Below are 14,511 nucleotides of genomic sequence, written 5' to 3'. Positions count from 1 at the left end.
GTGATGTCCTAATTTTCGTAGATTTACATAATGGTTATACATCATAGAATTCTCAGTGTACTGACCTTTTTTCCCTTTTTGTAACCATGTAGGCATTTCGAGAAGGTTCCCGCAAGTCCTTACGAATGAAGGTGAGTTTCTCAGGATTTATTTTACAATTGCAAAGGCTCAGTTCACGTTGATTTTTTTTAACTTGCGGTTTTTCCATCACAATGTGAAGTTCAAAAACCATTTTTTGCAAATGTTGGATTTCGTATGGTTAAAGTATTGTAAACTCAGAACTGAAGTGCATCATTTGCTTACTTTTTTTGTATTTATTTCTAATTTTTTTACTGTAATATAATGCTGTAGGTTAATTGTTTGCAGATAATACATTTATGATTACCTGTTGCTCCTGCCAATTTAAGTCTGCACTCAGCACTTCCTCTAAAAGAGTGACGGGGCTACCAACTGAATCCAGGAGCTGTGGTGGTGGTGTCAGCCTGCTGTGCACACTCCCCTATGCAGAATATAGCACACCATGCCTACTCTGTGAGCTAGCAAGGTCCTTTAGTCACTAGTTTGCATTACTGGTGGGCATGATTGGCAAGCTTATGTATGGAGTCTTGGCATCAAAACTTGGCTTATTAATCCAGCAGTGAGGCAGGATGTCTACAGAAGACACTGAGCTCCGATGCAGATTTCATTTCCCAAAAAAACAGCATTCATCAGACTGCTGGAAGAACATATTAATGGAGTATTTAGAATTATTTTCCCTTTACGTTAAATCTTGTACGTAATGTAAATGGAAAACAAATTGGTAATTTTCAAGAAGAAAATTATCTTTTGTTTACAACTGCTTTCATGTGTTATTAAAGGATCACCCCCCCCCCCCCATAACTAGTTATACTTACCTGATCTGTGTAATAGTATTGCACAGAGGGTTCCCTTACCTCCTTTTCTGCTGTGCCCTGCTGGCGTGCTCCGCTTTTCGAGTGCCCCCAGAGCAAGCCAGCTGCCGTGGGGGCACTTGTGCTGGCAAGCACCCCAGCCAGGCTGTATGTCCATACACAGTGCAGCTCGGCCCTGCTAATTGCAGATGGACACAGTGCTGGATTGAGATAGTCCTTGGGGTAAGTAAATGTTTAGGGAGGGTGGTGGCAATAAAACTAACATTTTTTTTTTTTAAGTGGTCTAAATAGTATAAATCTAAAACGTTTTATTTTTTTCCTTTTAATGCAATTCCATACATTAAGGTAAAAAATAAAAATTGCCGCTGCCATTTTTCTGTGTCTGAAAGAAATAAACCGACAACATAGTGGCTGTGGTCAATAAAGAGGGCCTAGTGGCTGTGGTCAATACAGATTAGTCGAGCCTTTTTTCAGTCACTGACGTGATCCAGCTGCAGCCAGTGTGTTTGAGGGAACACTAAAAACAGATATTCAATTGAACAATATTTCTACTTTATTTTTTTATATTCTTACAGCACAGGATCCTTGCTATGCTTATTTTTGCAGTGTAATCTTTACGATCAAAGGGACTAAGCTCCTGCAGCCTAATTACACTGATTGGGCTTTCCTTCCTACCCCGTCTCTGCACTGCTTCAGGCTTTATTAACGTATAAAGAGCGCTCTGAATGTTTCCTTTCTAGTATATGTCCTGCTGAAGCAAGGATGAATTTCTCCTTTCTAGTGGTTTGCTTTTTCCCTGCTTCTCTCTGGCATCAAGCAGCAGAGCAGGGATGCTGGAGATCGCAGCTACTACAAATATATATAGTAATGTTTCTGTCAGGCAGTGCAGCATGGGGGGGGAAAGGGGTACAGAGCTAAGCTGGGCATGGATGGTTAATCTTTTGTTCAGTCTGCTGGCTGAATGAAAAAAGGTTCCTCCATCCACACAAGCATGGCATTACAATGTCCGCTGGATCATTGCATTATGACAGCAGGCTCTGTTTGCCAGAAGGTTTCCAGGGTGTCTGTCAGTCTAAGGGCTCTTTCACATGGGCGGCCCGTTCAGGTCCGCCTGCCAGTTTTTTTGGCGGACCTGAACGGGCACTCCTCTATGGAGCCGCGGATGTCAGCGCTTACATGCCCGCTGACATCCAAGCAGCTCCGATCCGCCAAAGTGTGACGGAGGAAAAACCTACTTTTCCATCCGTCTGGCGGATCGGGTGAACACGGACAGACGGTCCGTGTTCATCCGATCCCCCCCATAGGGGAGAGCGATGAAAAGACAGGGCGGTCCCTGCACAGTGTGCGGGGACTGCCCAGTCATCCGCAGGCTCAGCGGGGATCAACGTAGCGATCCCCGCTGAGCAAGCAGAGGTTCACGGGGCGGATCATTACTTATCCGCTCCGTGTGAAAGGGGCCTAACAATCAACTTCTGTTGAAAAAGGAGGGCCCCACACCAATTGAAATTGGGCCGCACCCTGCTGAACCAGCTGAATTTCAATCTGACCATCGGCTCTAAAGATAGACAATTACAGGTGCCCCTGTCCTTTCCCGGCTGTGATCCTTGCCAATGTCAGGAGAGCAATTTGGGCATGCTGCAGTTCCCCTGAAAATTTGTAACCCAACTAGAAATTTTGCATTTGGTAACCTTTTATTAGTCGCATCCCCTTGGTCAAACACGAGGCCCTCGGGCCGAGTCCTGCCCACCATGCCTAGTCATGTTGCCCTCTCACCCAGTTTTACAACTGGATAGTCAGAAACCACCTGGCTTTCATCCTGCGCTCTGTACATGGCGCACCCCTGAACCCTGCGCTCTGTACACGGCGCACCCCTGAACCCTGCACTATACATAGTCTTACAGATGCAAACTGGCCCCTTGAGGGCAACCATACTGCTGATGCAGCCCTCAAGAAATTAAGTTCCACACCCCTGAGTCACAGCATCCTTTAAAATCATGCAAAGGCACTCCATTCTAAAATGTAAAATGGGGATGCGTTTAATGTAACCTTGCGATTTAAGCCATTACCAACAAGATAACATACGCTTGTGTTCCAATGGAGGCAACTGACTTCCAGCTATTTTAGTCGGCTGTTTTCTGCCATCCTAGGCCTGACACCAAACGTACCACCATGCTTTCAGTACATGCACACATGACATTGTAGTGGAAACGTGACAGGGTCAGAAGCTTGTATGTACATGCTCCATGCAGTCTCCCCCGAGCATAAGTGCACAAAGTCATATTTAACACATGCCAGCTACAGATCTGACTCCTCCGTTTTAATGACTGGAAATAGCTAAGCAAGAGAACCGTGAGCGCCCACAGACTTGCACATGACATTAGAAATGAAACCAGCTGCAGGACAATCTGCAGAGTGGGAAGTCAGCATGACTATAACCGTGCCTGAGAGCAGTTTTTTTCCCTCCTCTTTTCCTTATCCAGTAAACCAAAATTCCTATTGCAAAGCCCCCTTAACACCAGTAAAACCATAGTGTTGTAATATATGTTGTAATATGTTGTCACTGCTTTCCTACAATTGCAGTTTCTTCAAAAAACAAAGGAAAAAACAGTGCTAAAACACAAATCTGCAGCACCACCTGTTGGTGGAAGCCAATAGTGCAGCAAAGTCTCACTAACTATAGATGTACTACAGCACCCCTCATAAAGACACACTGCACCCCTTAGTGTGAGCACAAAGTGTACATATGGCATACTGGGCTGACCAGTTTCCTCAACAGGGAACGCTGCTACTACAACAGTTAGTATTTCATGATGATTTAACTATTAAAGCCAGCGGCTGCCTGAAGACAAAGTGCCCCATAAATAAGCTACTGTCACTTTGTTTTTTTTCTCTCTCTCCCCAATCTCTTTAAGGCTGCCTTTACACTGAGGTGCTTTGCAGACGCTATAGTGCTAAAAATGGCGCCTGCAAAGCACCTTGAAAGAGCCTCTCCCTTCACTCCAATGTGAAAGCCATTAGACTTTTACACTGGAGAGGTGCGCTGGCAGGACAGTAAAAGCAAAATCTGCTAGCCGCATTTTTGCAGCGCTGTAGAAGCTGTATACACTGCTCCTAAAGTGCCCCCGCCCATTGAAATCAATGGGCAGCGCCGCTGAACCGCCGGCGAAGTGCCACTGCAGCGCTGTTTTGTTGGTGACTTTTAACCCTTTTTTGGCCATTAGCGGGGGCTAAAAGTGCCTCGCTAGCAGCTGAATTTAAACCTAGCGGCTAAAAAAGCACTGCAAAAATAGCGGCGATTTACCGCCGATGCCCGACTCTGCTCAGTGTGAAAGCAGCCTAAACATTTGTTTTTAAAAATTGCAAAATTTTAAGTTTAAAATCTGTTTGTAAATGATAAAAAAAGATTCAATCAGAAGTAACTTCTTTCCAGTGATGGTTGCCAGCCAGTGGCATGAGAGGCATCTGGAGTTCGTTTACTGGTACCTGTTACATAAATACTTCTGCGTGAACTCAAGCTTGGTTTACCAGACGCATGATTTCCCTGAAGTATTGAACAAAGTCAGGTGCCTGTTTGGCTTGGCCTGGCTTCTGGGATATGTCCAGCCCTCTTTTGATCTTATAGGCATTCTTCCTTGTGTTCTACAGAACTCTCCATGTGAAACTCAAACCTTGGACGAGAACACGGCAGAAGGCTGGGAGAATCGGATCAGGCTTTGGACTGACCAGTATGAGGAAGCTTTTACTAACCAGTATAGCGCCGATATGCAAAACTTGCTGGAAAGGCATGTTCGCACCATGAAAGAGCTGGCAGGCAAAGCGACACTGCCTGAAACCATAAAGAAGACTGAACTGTCCTGTAACAACACCGTTTTGGGCTCTCAGATGCAGGTATAATTCTACAGCTTGATGAAATGTTTTAACTTGTGTTTCAAATGTGCTAAGAGCACTATAGAGGATTTTTCAGTACTGTTTCAGTAGGTTCCAGATTGTTTGGCCTTCGCTAACCAAACTTTCCTTGTCACAGTTCCAGCTGGGCAGAGTGGCACGTGTTCAAAAGCATCGCAAGATTCTGCGAGCTGCAAGAGACTTGCCAGCAAACTCTCTGGTCATTGAATACCGAGGCAAAGTCATGTTACGGCAGCAGTTCGAAGTCAATGGGCACTTTTTCAAAAAGTAAGTTTCTGCTATTTCCGCTTTTAAACAAAATAGTAAACTTTTTTCTTTTTTTTTAAAGCATTTCCAATCTGTAAACTGCAACTGCTTGTTTCATGCATCTCAACTCCAGGAAAGTTAAAAGACCTTCCTTGCAGTGGTGGGGCAGCTTCTGCACTGCAAGGGGTAACTGCTCATTTAGGAGGACAGGCCAGCATTAATACTTTCCTGAACTTTCACTCCTCTAGCAGACAGAGCTCCACCACACGCTCCAGAAATGGACTGTTCCTGATCGTCCTCGCCTCCACTGCAGGGCTGTGGTCACTGAATCGATCGTAATGACTTCAGAGGACCAAAGAGCACTAGTGCATGGGGGAGGAGAGGCTGTGGTGAGCCATCTAACATTGTGAATGAGCATACAGGAGGGGAAGGATCAGGTAAGTAAAGGTGCTTTTCCGAGTCCTTGTAGATCTAAAGGAGCAGTTGGCCAATGCAGCGCAGGTGGAGTCAAATGGCTAGGGAGCATTTTTAGGTTTCCGGAGGTTGAGCGTTAATGTCCCAGTCTACCCACAAATATTTCGGTTTTTAGGTGTGTTGGCAAGTTGAATTGCATATACCTTGGGGACTCCAGGCCTTGCTCCTCAGCCAGCGAATTGCATATCTCTACCAGACCCAGTGACTACAGGCTGAGGTTGAGCTGGTTGTACTGAGCAGCCGCAAAGCTATCAGACAAGCTCCAATCTCTTGCACCTTCAACTCTTAAGGCCTGGCCATACACAGTTTGAATCTCGGCTGGTTCAGCAGGAACTGTCCGAGTTTCGAACCGTTAATGAGCAGGCTGAATGTACCAAATTAATGGATCAACTTGGGTACAACCAGCCTGCTGGATTCTCTCACGATTGACAGTGGCTGCTAAAGCCCTGCAATAATCACCGTTTTCTCTTGTCTGTTCCTCACCACACACACTTTATAATCGTATTACACTATCTTCTCTAGATCTACCATCAAGCATATTGGGCAAAAGCCTGCCTGAATGGATATAGTTTAAATAGATCCTCATATTACGTAGTTTTGGTGGCTCGAAGACTGACTGTACAATTAGATTGTAATGTGTATGGTAAGCATTAGTCAAAGCTGCATGAAGGCTAGCACCCCCTCTGCTGCCTCCTGTACCTCTACAACTCCTGTCTTCCATGCTGCTCCTAGCTCTGCAACTTCTGCCCCATCTGCACTTCTACTGGTTTGTGCTGCTAAGGGTAGTCAAAATGTTAGGTCCCCTATCATAGTCTTCACACCCCTCTCATACCCGTGTTGCCCTTTTCACTTATTTTCTGTTGCATCCATCATACCTCTCCTACTCCTCTCCTGAACACTTTGCCAGCCATCATATTCTCTGCTCTCCTCCCCTCCAAACTCTGCTGGCTGGGATTCCTCCTGCACTTCCTGACTGGTGTCATATGTCTAACCTTGCTTGTTTGAAGCAGGCACAGTTTTGACATACTGTATAAGCCGAGTTTTTCAGCACTTTTTTTTTTTTTTTTGTGTTGATAATGCCCCCCTCGGCTTATACTCAAGTCACCTTTTTGCGTCTTATCTCCCATACTTTGGGGACCCAGTACCAGCCAGCCATAGGTCCCCTGGACCCCAAACTTGGTGCACACGTAGCCCCACTCTTCCTCTACAAGTGTACAAAGTGTGTTGCCTGGGGAGCACCAATTTTTTTTTCTTTTTTTTTTTTTTTTCCAATGCCGGGCACCCATTCCATAGACTCGTGTTAAATGGTAATTTCTCCGGTGATTTTGGGGACCCGGTACTGGCCGGTCGTAGGTTCCCTGGACCCAGAACTTGGCACACATGTAGCCCCATTCCGCTACAAGTTTGCAAAGTTTGTTGTCTGGGGACCTACGGCTGGGGAGCACCGTTTTTTTTTTTTTCTTTTTTTTTTCTCCAAAGCCGGACACCCTTTCCATAGACTCCCATGTTAAACGTCAGTCTAGGCATGGGCACAGTGAGGCATGCAGATGGACACCCTAGGCTTATACTCGAGTCAATACGTTTTCACCGTTTTTTGTGGTAAAATTAGGTGCCTCGGCTTATATTCTGGCCGGCTTATACTCAAGTATATACAGTATTTGAATAAATAGATGCTTTAATGAAAAATGATTATTTTAAGTCTGCAAGCTGACTCCTATATTCACTTTGTGTGTCTAAATAGTATGAATTATTTTGTAGTGCTTTTGTGTGTCTAAATGTTTTGTGAGCAATTAGTGACTTTAATGATATCTTGTATTGTCCTTGGGTGAAATATTCAGTATTGTACCAGAACATGCATAGACAAAAATTGAGTGCAGTGGTTCAGATAAAAACGATGATTTAGACTCTTAACGTTTTTATTTTATATATTTTTTATTTTACGCAATACTGTACTGACAGAAATGTTGACTGCCATTGCTGACGTCTTTCTGAAAAAGTTGCAGGAGATGAGCAATTGCAGGCTCTCCTATTTTTCTCAGCACATGCTCCCTATAATGTCAAGGTGTACATTTGTGTTTCTCTAGACCATACCCCTTTGTTCTGTTCTACTCCAAAATCAATGGCTTGGAAATGTGCGTGGATGCTCGTACGTTTGGGAATGATGCCAGGTTTATCAGACGGTCCTGTACACCCAATGCTGAGGTAGGCAGGATCTAATTGCTTGTAAGTCTTCTGTGAGCAGTGTAGGCTTTGCAACTAGCATGGTAAATTCCAAGACCATCTTCTCCTATATTTTTTTTAAGTACAGATTTGATCAGATGTACTTTAATAAAGTAGAACTATAGGCAACAAGTTTTTATTTGGATGGAGTAAGGGAGGGTTATAACCCCTTTCAGATTTTTATTTTTAATTTTTTTTGCCATCTGTGTCCCATTTCAGAGATTTCCCATTCACTTCAAGTCTCATAGCCAAACAGGAAGCGAGGGAATCCCTGCAAATTAAGTGTCCCCATTGAAGCCTATTCCCTCTAATGCTTTTCTGGGGACAACCCAAAATTTGTAATTTTCCTTAACTTTCAGTGAGAATGGTAAATTGGACAAAGAGGGTGAATCTCCTTAAAGTGGTTGTAAAGCACTTAAGATTTTTCACCTTAATGCGTTCTATGCATTAAGGTGAAAAACCTTCTGTGCTGCAGCACCCCGATCCAGCCGTTGTCACTCTTTATTGGACAGATTGCTAGTAAGGATGAGCTCTGGCGTGTTCGCAAACTCCACGTGCAAATCCCACCACGAAGTTGGTGCTGCGCTAATCGCATGCAGTTAGAAATTTCCCGATGCGTGGCTGCAAAGATTGGGTAATGTCTCCCTGCCTATATTCGGCGCAGTGCAGACTTCCTGGCGGGCTCTGCACATAGAATTTGCGAACACGCCAGAGCTCATCCTTAATTGCTAGCAGCAGGAGCTATTGGCTTCCACTGCCCTCAATCGCAAAGCTGTGGCGCGGGTGGGTGGGGCTGAGTCCCTCTGTGTCAATGTCACAGCAGCGGGAATGGAAAGCGGCTTTGCATTGGGGCGTGCCTGACGAAAAGGATCAGGGCTGCTCTGTACAAAACCATTGCACAGAGCAGGTAAGAGTATAGGCATGTTTGTTGTGTTTTTTTTTTTAAATCAAATGTTTACAACCACTTTAACTGGGGCACTGACAAGGGGGTCTAATTCCCTCTCCACTCTATCCAAAACGAAAAAAAAGTTTTGCCTTTAGCTATACTTTAATGTTATATTTTGTAATCTTTTTGTTTTGTATAATTTCAAAGGCCTCATGCACACTGGATATTTTTTACAGCTGCTCCTAGGGACGTCTGGCGTCTTTATCTTTTCTTTCTTCTAAACGCCTCTCCATGTTATTCTATGTGTCCTCGCACACACGGGTTTAGAGGCAGAAAAAAAAAACACTGCCAGTTTGTCCCGAGCAGCAGTGTTTTGTCATAAAAAAACACTTGACGCTGCTAAACACATCTAAATGCTAGGTGCGTTTAGCAGAGTCAGCATTTATTCATTTCAATAGCCAGAATAAGTAAATTCTGGCCAATGAAATAAATGCCCAAACACTAAACGCTGCCATACTGCTTTGAATAAATGCTTTTTAACGCTGATTTTCACCTATCAGTTGAAAGTGTTTTTATAATAAACCCGTGTGCATGAGGCCTGAATGTTTATAGAGATATGGGTCAGCTTATTTCATTCATTACATTTGCAGGTTCTAATTAGGGTCAGACTGTGGCCTAGCTTTACTGATTATCTCATTCTTGGTACACGTTAATCTCCTAAGAAATAAAATGTATACACTGTTTCATGCTGTCTGTACACTTGAGATTTATTTTGTTTGGCCTGCTGGGGGAAAAAAAATACAAAAATTAACATGTTCCTCTATCCACCCTATACAGCAAGGATGGATGAATCTGTAGTCCTGACTGTTGTATTCTGACGGCTGGTGCCAACAGCTGTCAGAATACTTGAACAGTGGCTGCATCTGCTTAAAGGCAGCCACTGTTTGGCTGACATTTTTTCTTTCATTTTAATGGTAGGTTTATTTTAATAGTGAGAAAATGGCAACCAGAAAAACATTTTTTTTTTTTTTTAAAGTGTATTTTGTGTGTGTACTCAAGAGAGGAGCCGGACTGCAGGAGTTGGGAGTAGGCAGGCCTCCCCCAGAGGCAATCTGCCACCTTTCTCCATGCCCCGGGTGGCAATGGCGGGTGTGTGAGGGGGTCCTCCCACACAGCCCGCCCTACCTGCTCCGCTTTGAAGCCCAACGGGGCAGAGGGACTCCCTATAAGGGAGTGAGAGGATCTAGCCCGCTCAACCAGCCCCGTTAGTCCTTCGCCTCTCTTTTTAGAGACCGCGTGGTCAAAGTGCGTGCATGTTAACCCAATTTCGAGGTCAAGACCGAGGGAGATTTCGAGCCCCAGACCGAGGGAGATTGACAGTTATTTTGTGTTTATTCCATTTGCGAATAATCGCACCAACTGTTGTCACCTTCTCACCAAGCATACCCTGTCAGAACACAACAGCTCAGCAGGGGAGATCGCTGTACTAACGTCGAATCGTTGGTACAGTGGCTCCAACTGGAGCTGTCAGTTAAAAAAAAAAAAAAAGATTTGTGCGTACCAGGCTTTACAGTGGTGATCAGAATACTACATTTACAGACAGCTGGCGTCTAGCCCGGTAGCTTTGCATCAGTCCTGGAATTAAGCAGGTACCATCAAACTGAAGGTCCATTAGCCACAGCTCAAGGAATCCCCTAGCAATGTTTAGAGGAACCCTGCGGTTCCATAGAACCCAGGTTGAGAATAACTGACTGATAACTGACTGATTTTACTGATCACAATTTCACAGCTTCAGACTTCTTGAAAAAGATCAGTGCAGTTTTTTGTTTTGTTTACTGAGCTTAAATACGCCCATTGGGAAGTAATTTGTGCCTCATGTGAGCAAATGTCCATTTGCATGAAAATGTATGTGCACAAATGCATATTCGTGAAAAAACTCACGAAAAAGCCACCTGAAAAAGTAGATGCTCAAATAGGAGAAGCATGTTCAAGAGGACGGAGACAAAACCTGTTAGGAAAAAAAATAGGCTGACTGCCTTTGTAAATGCTAAATGTCATCGTTCAGCTGATTCGTTGGCTTCAGTAACCTGAATCCCTGTCCAGGACAAAGCGTGCAGACCAGGAGATCTAACCTTCATTGCATGTCTTTTCATAGTGACTAAAAGTGCCAAAGCTTCCAACAACCAGGCATTAAAAAGTACGAGATGGACTTCTCAATTGTAGGCCTTTTTATATTTTATTTTTTTATTTTTTCTCCCAACAGCAGGCATAAGCATCAAATTCTCCAAGAATCCTAGCTGTCTTTTAGACGCAATCATTTTCATTTTGATGTATACTTTTCCTGAAGATACAATTTAATTTTATTTTTTATCTAGCTATTGGTGGCATTTTTTTTCTATCAGATATGGGTGTTTTTTTTTGCGCCTGGTAGTAGGGTACAGCATCTAACCTATGACTGCTTTGTTTAGGTCCGTCACATGGTCGCAGATGGGATGATTCATCTGTGCATTTATTCTATTGCTGCTATTGCAAAAGACACGGAGGTCACCATTGCTTTTGACTATGATTACAGTAACTGGTGAGTGTCCATTTTTTTTATTTTTTTTTCTGTCATTCCAGTAACCATGGACAGAGGCTCAGGTAGAGAATTCAGACTGATTAGAGCATATGGAGCTCTGCTTTTTTTTTTGTATATTGTTGGCTACCACACGTGTCTTGGACGTAATGATGTGTCATTACTAAAAACTGACAATATTCTCTTCTCTGCAAGTCAGATTTTAGGTTACATTTGATACTGACTTCATTGAAAGGAACTTTCAGCTCTTAGGCCAGCCATACACAAAGCAAATTTCTTTCCTGCAACCATAGTTTACAGGAAAGGAATTTGCTCAATTACCCCCATCAGCACAGTGTTGATGCCGGAATCCCTCCAGCCGCGCTGTTTTCTCCAGGCGGGAGGGCGGGGGAAACCACCAGGAGAAGACAGTGATTTTTTGCTAGTGGCTAAAGCAGCCGCTAGAGGTGATCACAGGTAAGACCCAGCATACCGGTTGTACCCAAGTTGATGGATCAACTTGGTACATTCATCCTGCCCATACACGGTTTGAATCTTGGCCGGTGCTTGCTGAACCGGCTGAGATTCGAACAGTGTATGGGGCCTGACTTGGCAACGACTATCCGGAAACTCTGGATTTCTGTCACTGCTTATCTTCGAATTGTTCTGTAACTTTGGCAAATTGGCTAAATCTAAACCCAAGAAGAATGCAATTCAGAACTACAAGTCCTTCTGCCACGGGTGCAAAATAGGTGCGATGTGGTGCAAATTTTGTTTGCGTTTTTATATATATATATAATCTCCTGTCTATTCCCTACTTAAAGTGGAGTTCCGCCCAAAAATGGAACTTCCACTTTTGGCACCTTTCAGGGGGGAGGGGGGTGCAGATACCTGTCTAAGACTGGTATTTTCACCCACTTCCGGCATAGACTCCCGAGGGCAGAAGTTTAATGGATAGATGAAAAAATGACTGAAGGTCTGCTTTATAACACAGATAAACTACAGTAACTGATGGGCAGATAAAACAGGACATTTTGTCATCGGCACATAGGGGGTAATGGAGGAGATGGGGTATGTACCCCAGAAAAAAGAATAATTGCGCTAAACCCAAACGTGCACTAGTGATTAAACTAATAACCAAGTGTGTGTGTAAAACCACTGTGTCCGTGTCTAGCACACAAACTCAGTGGAATCAGGGGGCCAGATGGCCTCTCTGCTAGCAATAATATATATGAACCAAGTGGTCAATAACATAAATGATTGTGAACCATAGCCACAATAATTGTTAAAGAAATTAACAAAACATATAATAATATATTAATATACAGTCCATATAGTCCAAAATAATTTTTAGAAGATAAGTTGTAGGTCCATATAGCAAATGAAGACACCCGTGAAGATTCCAGAAATGTAGTAATCAAACACCAAACGTGAATCCCCCACCAATCGTGCAGCTGCTCACCAGAACTCTGGGTCCTGCCGGACCACCATCAGCATATCTCTCAACCAAAGATTTAAGGCAGCAGTAAGTCCTCCACTTGTACCAGAACCAATCCGTACTCAACGATGGACATAGAAAATAAGACAGAGCTCCACATGGCATAAAATCCGGTTGACTTATCAAAACAATAGTAAAACTATGTACATACAACTCACAATTCAGTTGAAAAAAGACAGCAATTGGCCTGTAACGCCGGCCGGTCGCATCAGGAACCAAAGAGCCACTCGTTGGAGCAATGCAAGGGATGGCGTCCACACGTCACTCACTCCACCCGACGCGCCCCGTGACAAGATCACTTCGTCTCGGGGGTATGTACCCCTCCCTTTAGTTCAGAGCAGAAGGATTTTGTTCATCCTTAAAGCGGGGGTTCACCCTAAAAATATAAATTTTTTGTCTACCATGCTATCAGAATACTAGCGTGAGCTACAGTATGCCTTTTTTTTTTTGCTGTACTGACGGTTTAATCCGTTAAGTTTCAGACTCCCCGCGGGGAGTAGGCGTTCTTATGAAGAGGGGAACATGATTGACGGCCGGCTATGGCGCGTCACGCTTCCCGAAAATAGCCGAAATAGGACTTGGCTCTTCACGGCGCCTGCGCAGTCAGCTCCTAGTCTGTGCGCAGGCGCCGTGAAGAGCCGAGTCCTACTCCGGCTATTTTCGGGAAGCGTGACGCGCCATAGCCGGCCGTCAATCCTGTTCCCCTCTTCATAGGAACGCCTTCTCCCCGCGGGGAGTCTGAAACAAAACTAATCGATTAAACTGTGAGTACAGCGCAAAAAAATAAAATAAAGGCATACTGTAGCTCACGCTAGTATGCTGGATGGCATGGTAGAAAGTTGTATTTTAGGGTGAACCCCCGCTTTAATTAAAATCTGCATGTAACACAAACCGAAAATGCAAACTAGTAGTTTTCACATTTCCGGAATATGCTGCTTTAAGCAAAACCAAGCAGGCATTTTGATGTTTATTTAAATACCCAATTAAGGATGAACCTTTAACTGGGAATGACCCTGGGCTCTGAAACCTGCACTAAAATCCTGGCGTTGTAGATCTACCAACAGACCTGGAGACTCATTTACTAAGGTAATTGATTCTGTAAGGTTTTACAGTTGAAAAGATACGGACACTTGGCAACCAATTTATACAAAGCCATTGTGTGTCCGTATGGCTTTCCACCTATCAGTCTAAGCTGCGAATGTGTTTTCTCCAGCTTTTTAATAAGTGTATGTGAGAGATCTGTGATTTTCAGTCGTCAGATCAGCATTGTAAGAAATTACTTTCGAACGATCTTGTAGCAGAATGAATAACAAACCTTCGCACCTTGATTTGACACAGCAGTTGATGACTCGTCCATCTTGCTTTGCAGTAATTATAAGGTGGATTGCGCATGCCACAAAGGGAATCGCAACTGCCCGGTACAGAAGCGGAATCCCGCAGCCTCGGACTTGGCACCGGCTCTCCCTTCAACGCTAACCATAGGAGCAGAGACGAGGCACCGTAAGGCGCGAAGAAGAGAGTTGGAACTGCAAGGTTATGTGCTGGATGATAACACCCATCAGCAAAACGATGGTCTGGCAGAAGCCCCTGCCGCGGATTCAGCTGTTGGTGACAATGAGGTAAAGACGGGTTTTGTTTAGATTTGGTGGACAAGGGACAACTGAAACTACTACTCTGCTCCATGGCAACGCGTTAAAATTTCCGTTTTTCTGTAGCCACAACTCACAAAATCTGTACAGTGCTTACCAGATTAAATTAATTGGGGGGGGGGGGGGGATCACTAATCTGCTTTATAAAATATTTGCATATTAAAACGGGGGTTCACCCAAAAAAATGT

At 44.0% G+C, this 14,511-nt stretch overlaps 1 protein-coding gene across 5 annotated transcripts in view; it reads left to right on the top strand.

Moving 5' to 3' along the window:
* The window catches only part of SETD5 (SET domain containing 5), a 57,270-nt gene that overhangs the window by 13,597 nt on the left and 29,162 nt on the right, over positions 1-14,511 (top strand). For all 5 annotated transcript variants that reach the window (XM_040359048.1, XM_040359047.1, XM_040359046.1 and 2 more), the window contains exons 6-11: positions 93-131; positions 4,536-4,778; positions 4,915-5,063; positions 7,601-7,718; positions 11,091-11,200; positions 14,044-14,293. In XM_040359048.1, coding sequence (XP_040214982.1) covers positions 93-131; positions 4,536-4,778; positions 4,915-5,063; positions 7,601-7,718; positions 11,091-11,200; positions 14,044-14,293 — 909 coding nt within the window. The remainder of the gene's footprint in view (positions 1-92; positions 132-4,535; positions 4,779-4,914; positions 5,064-7,600; positions 7,719-11,090; positions 11,201-14,043; positions 14,294-14,511) is intronic.

The sequence above is a fragment of the Rana temporaria genome, chromosome 7, assembly GCF_905171775.1.
Source record: "Rana temporaria chromosome 7, aRanTem1.1, whole genome shotgun sequence".
NCBI lineage: Eukaryota > Metazoa > Chordata > Amphibia > Anura > Ranidae > Rana > Rana temporaria.
The sequence above is the reverse complement of the archived record's forward strand: the minus strand, read 5'-3'. Positions and strand labels throughout refer to the sequence as shown.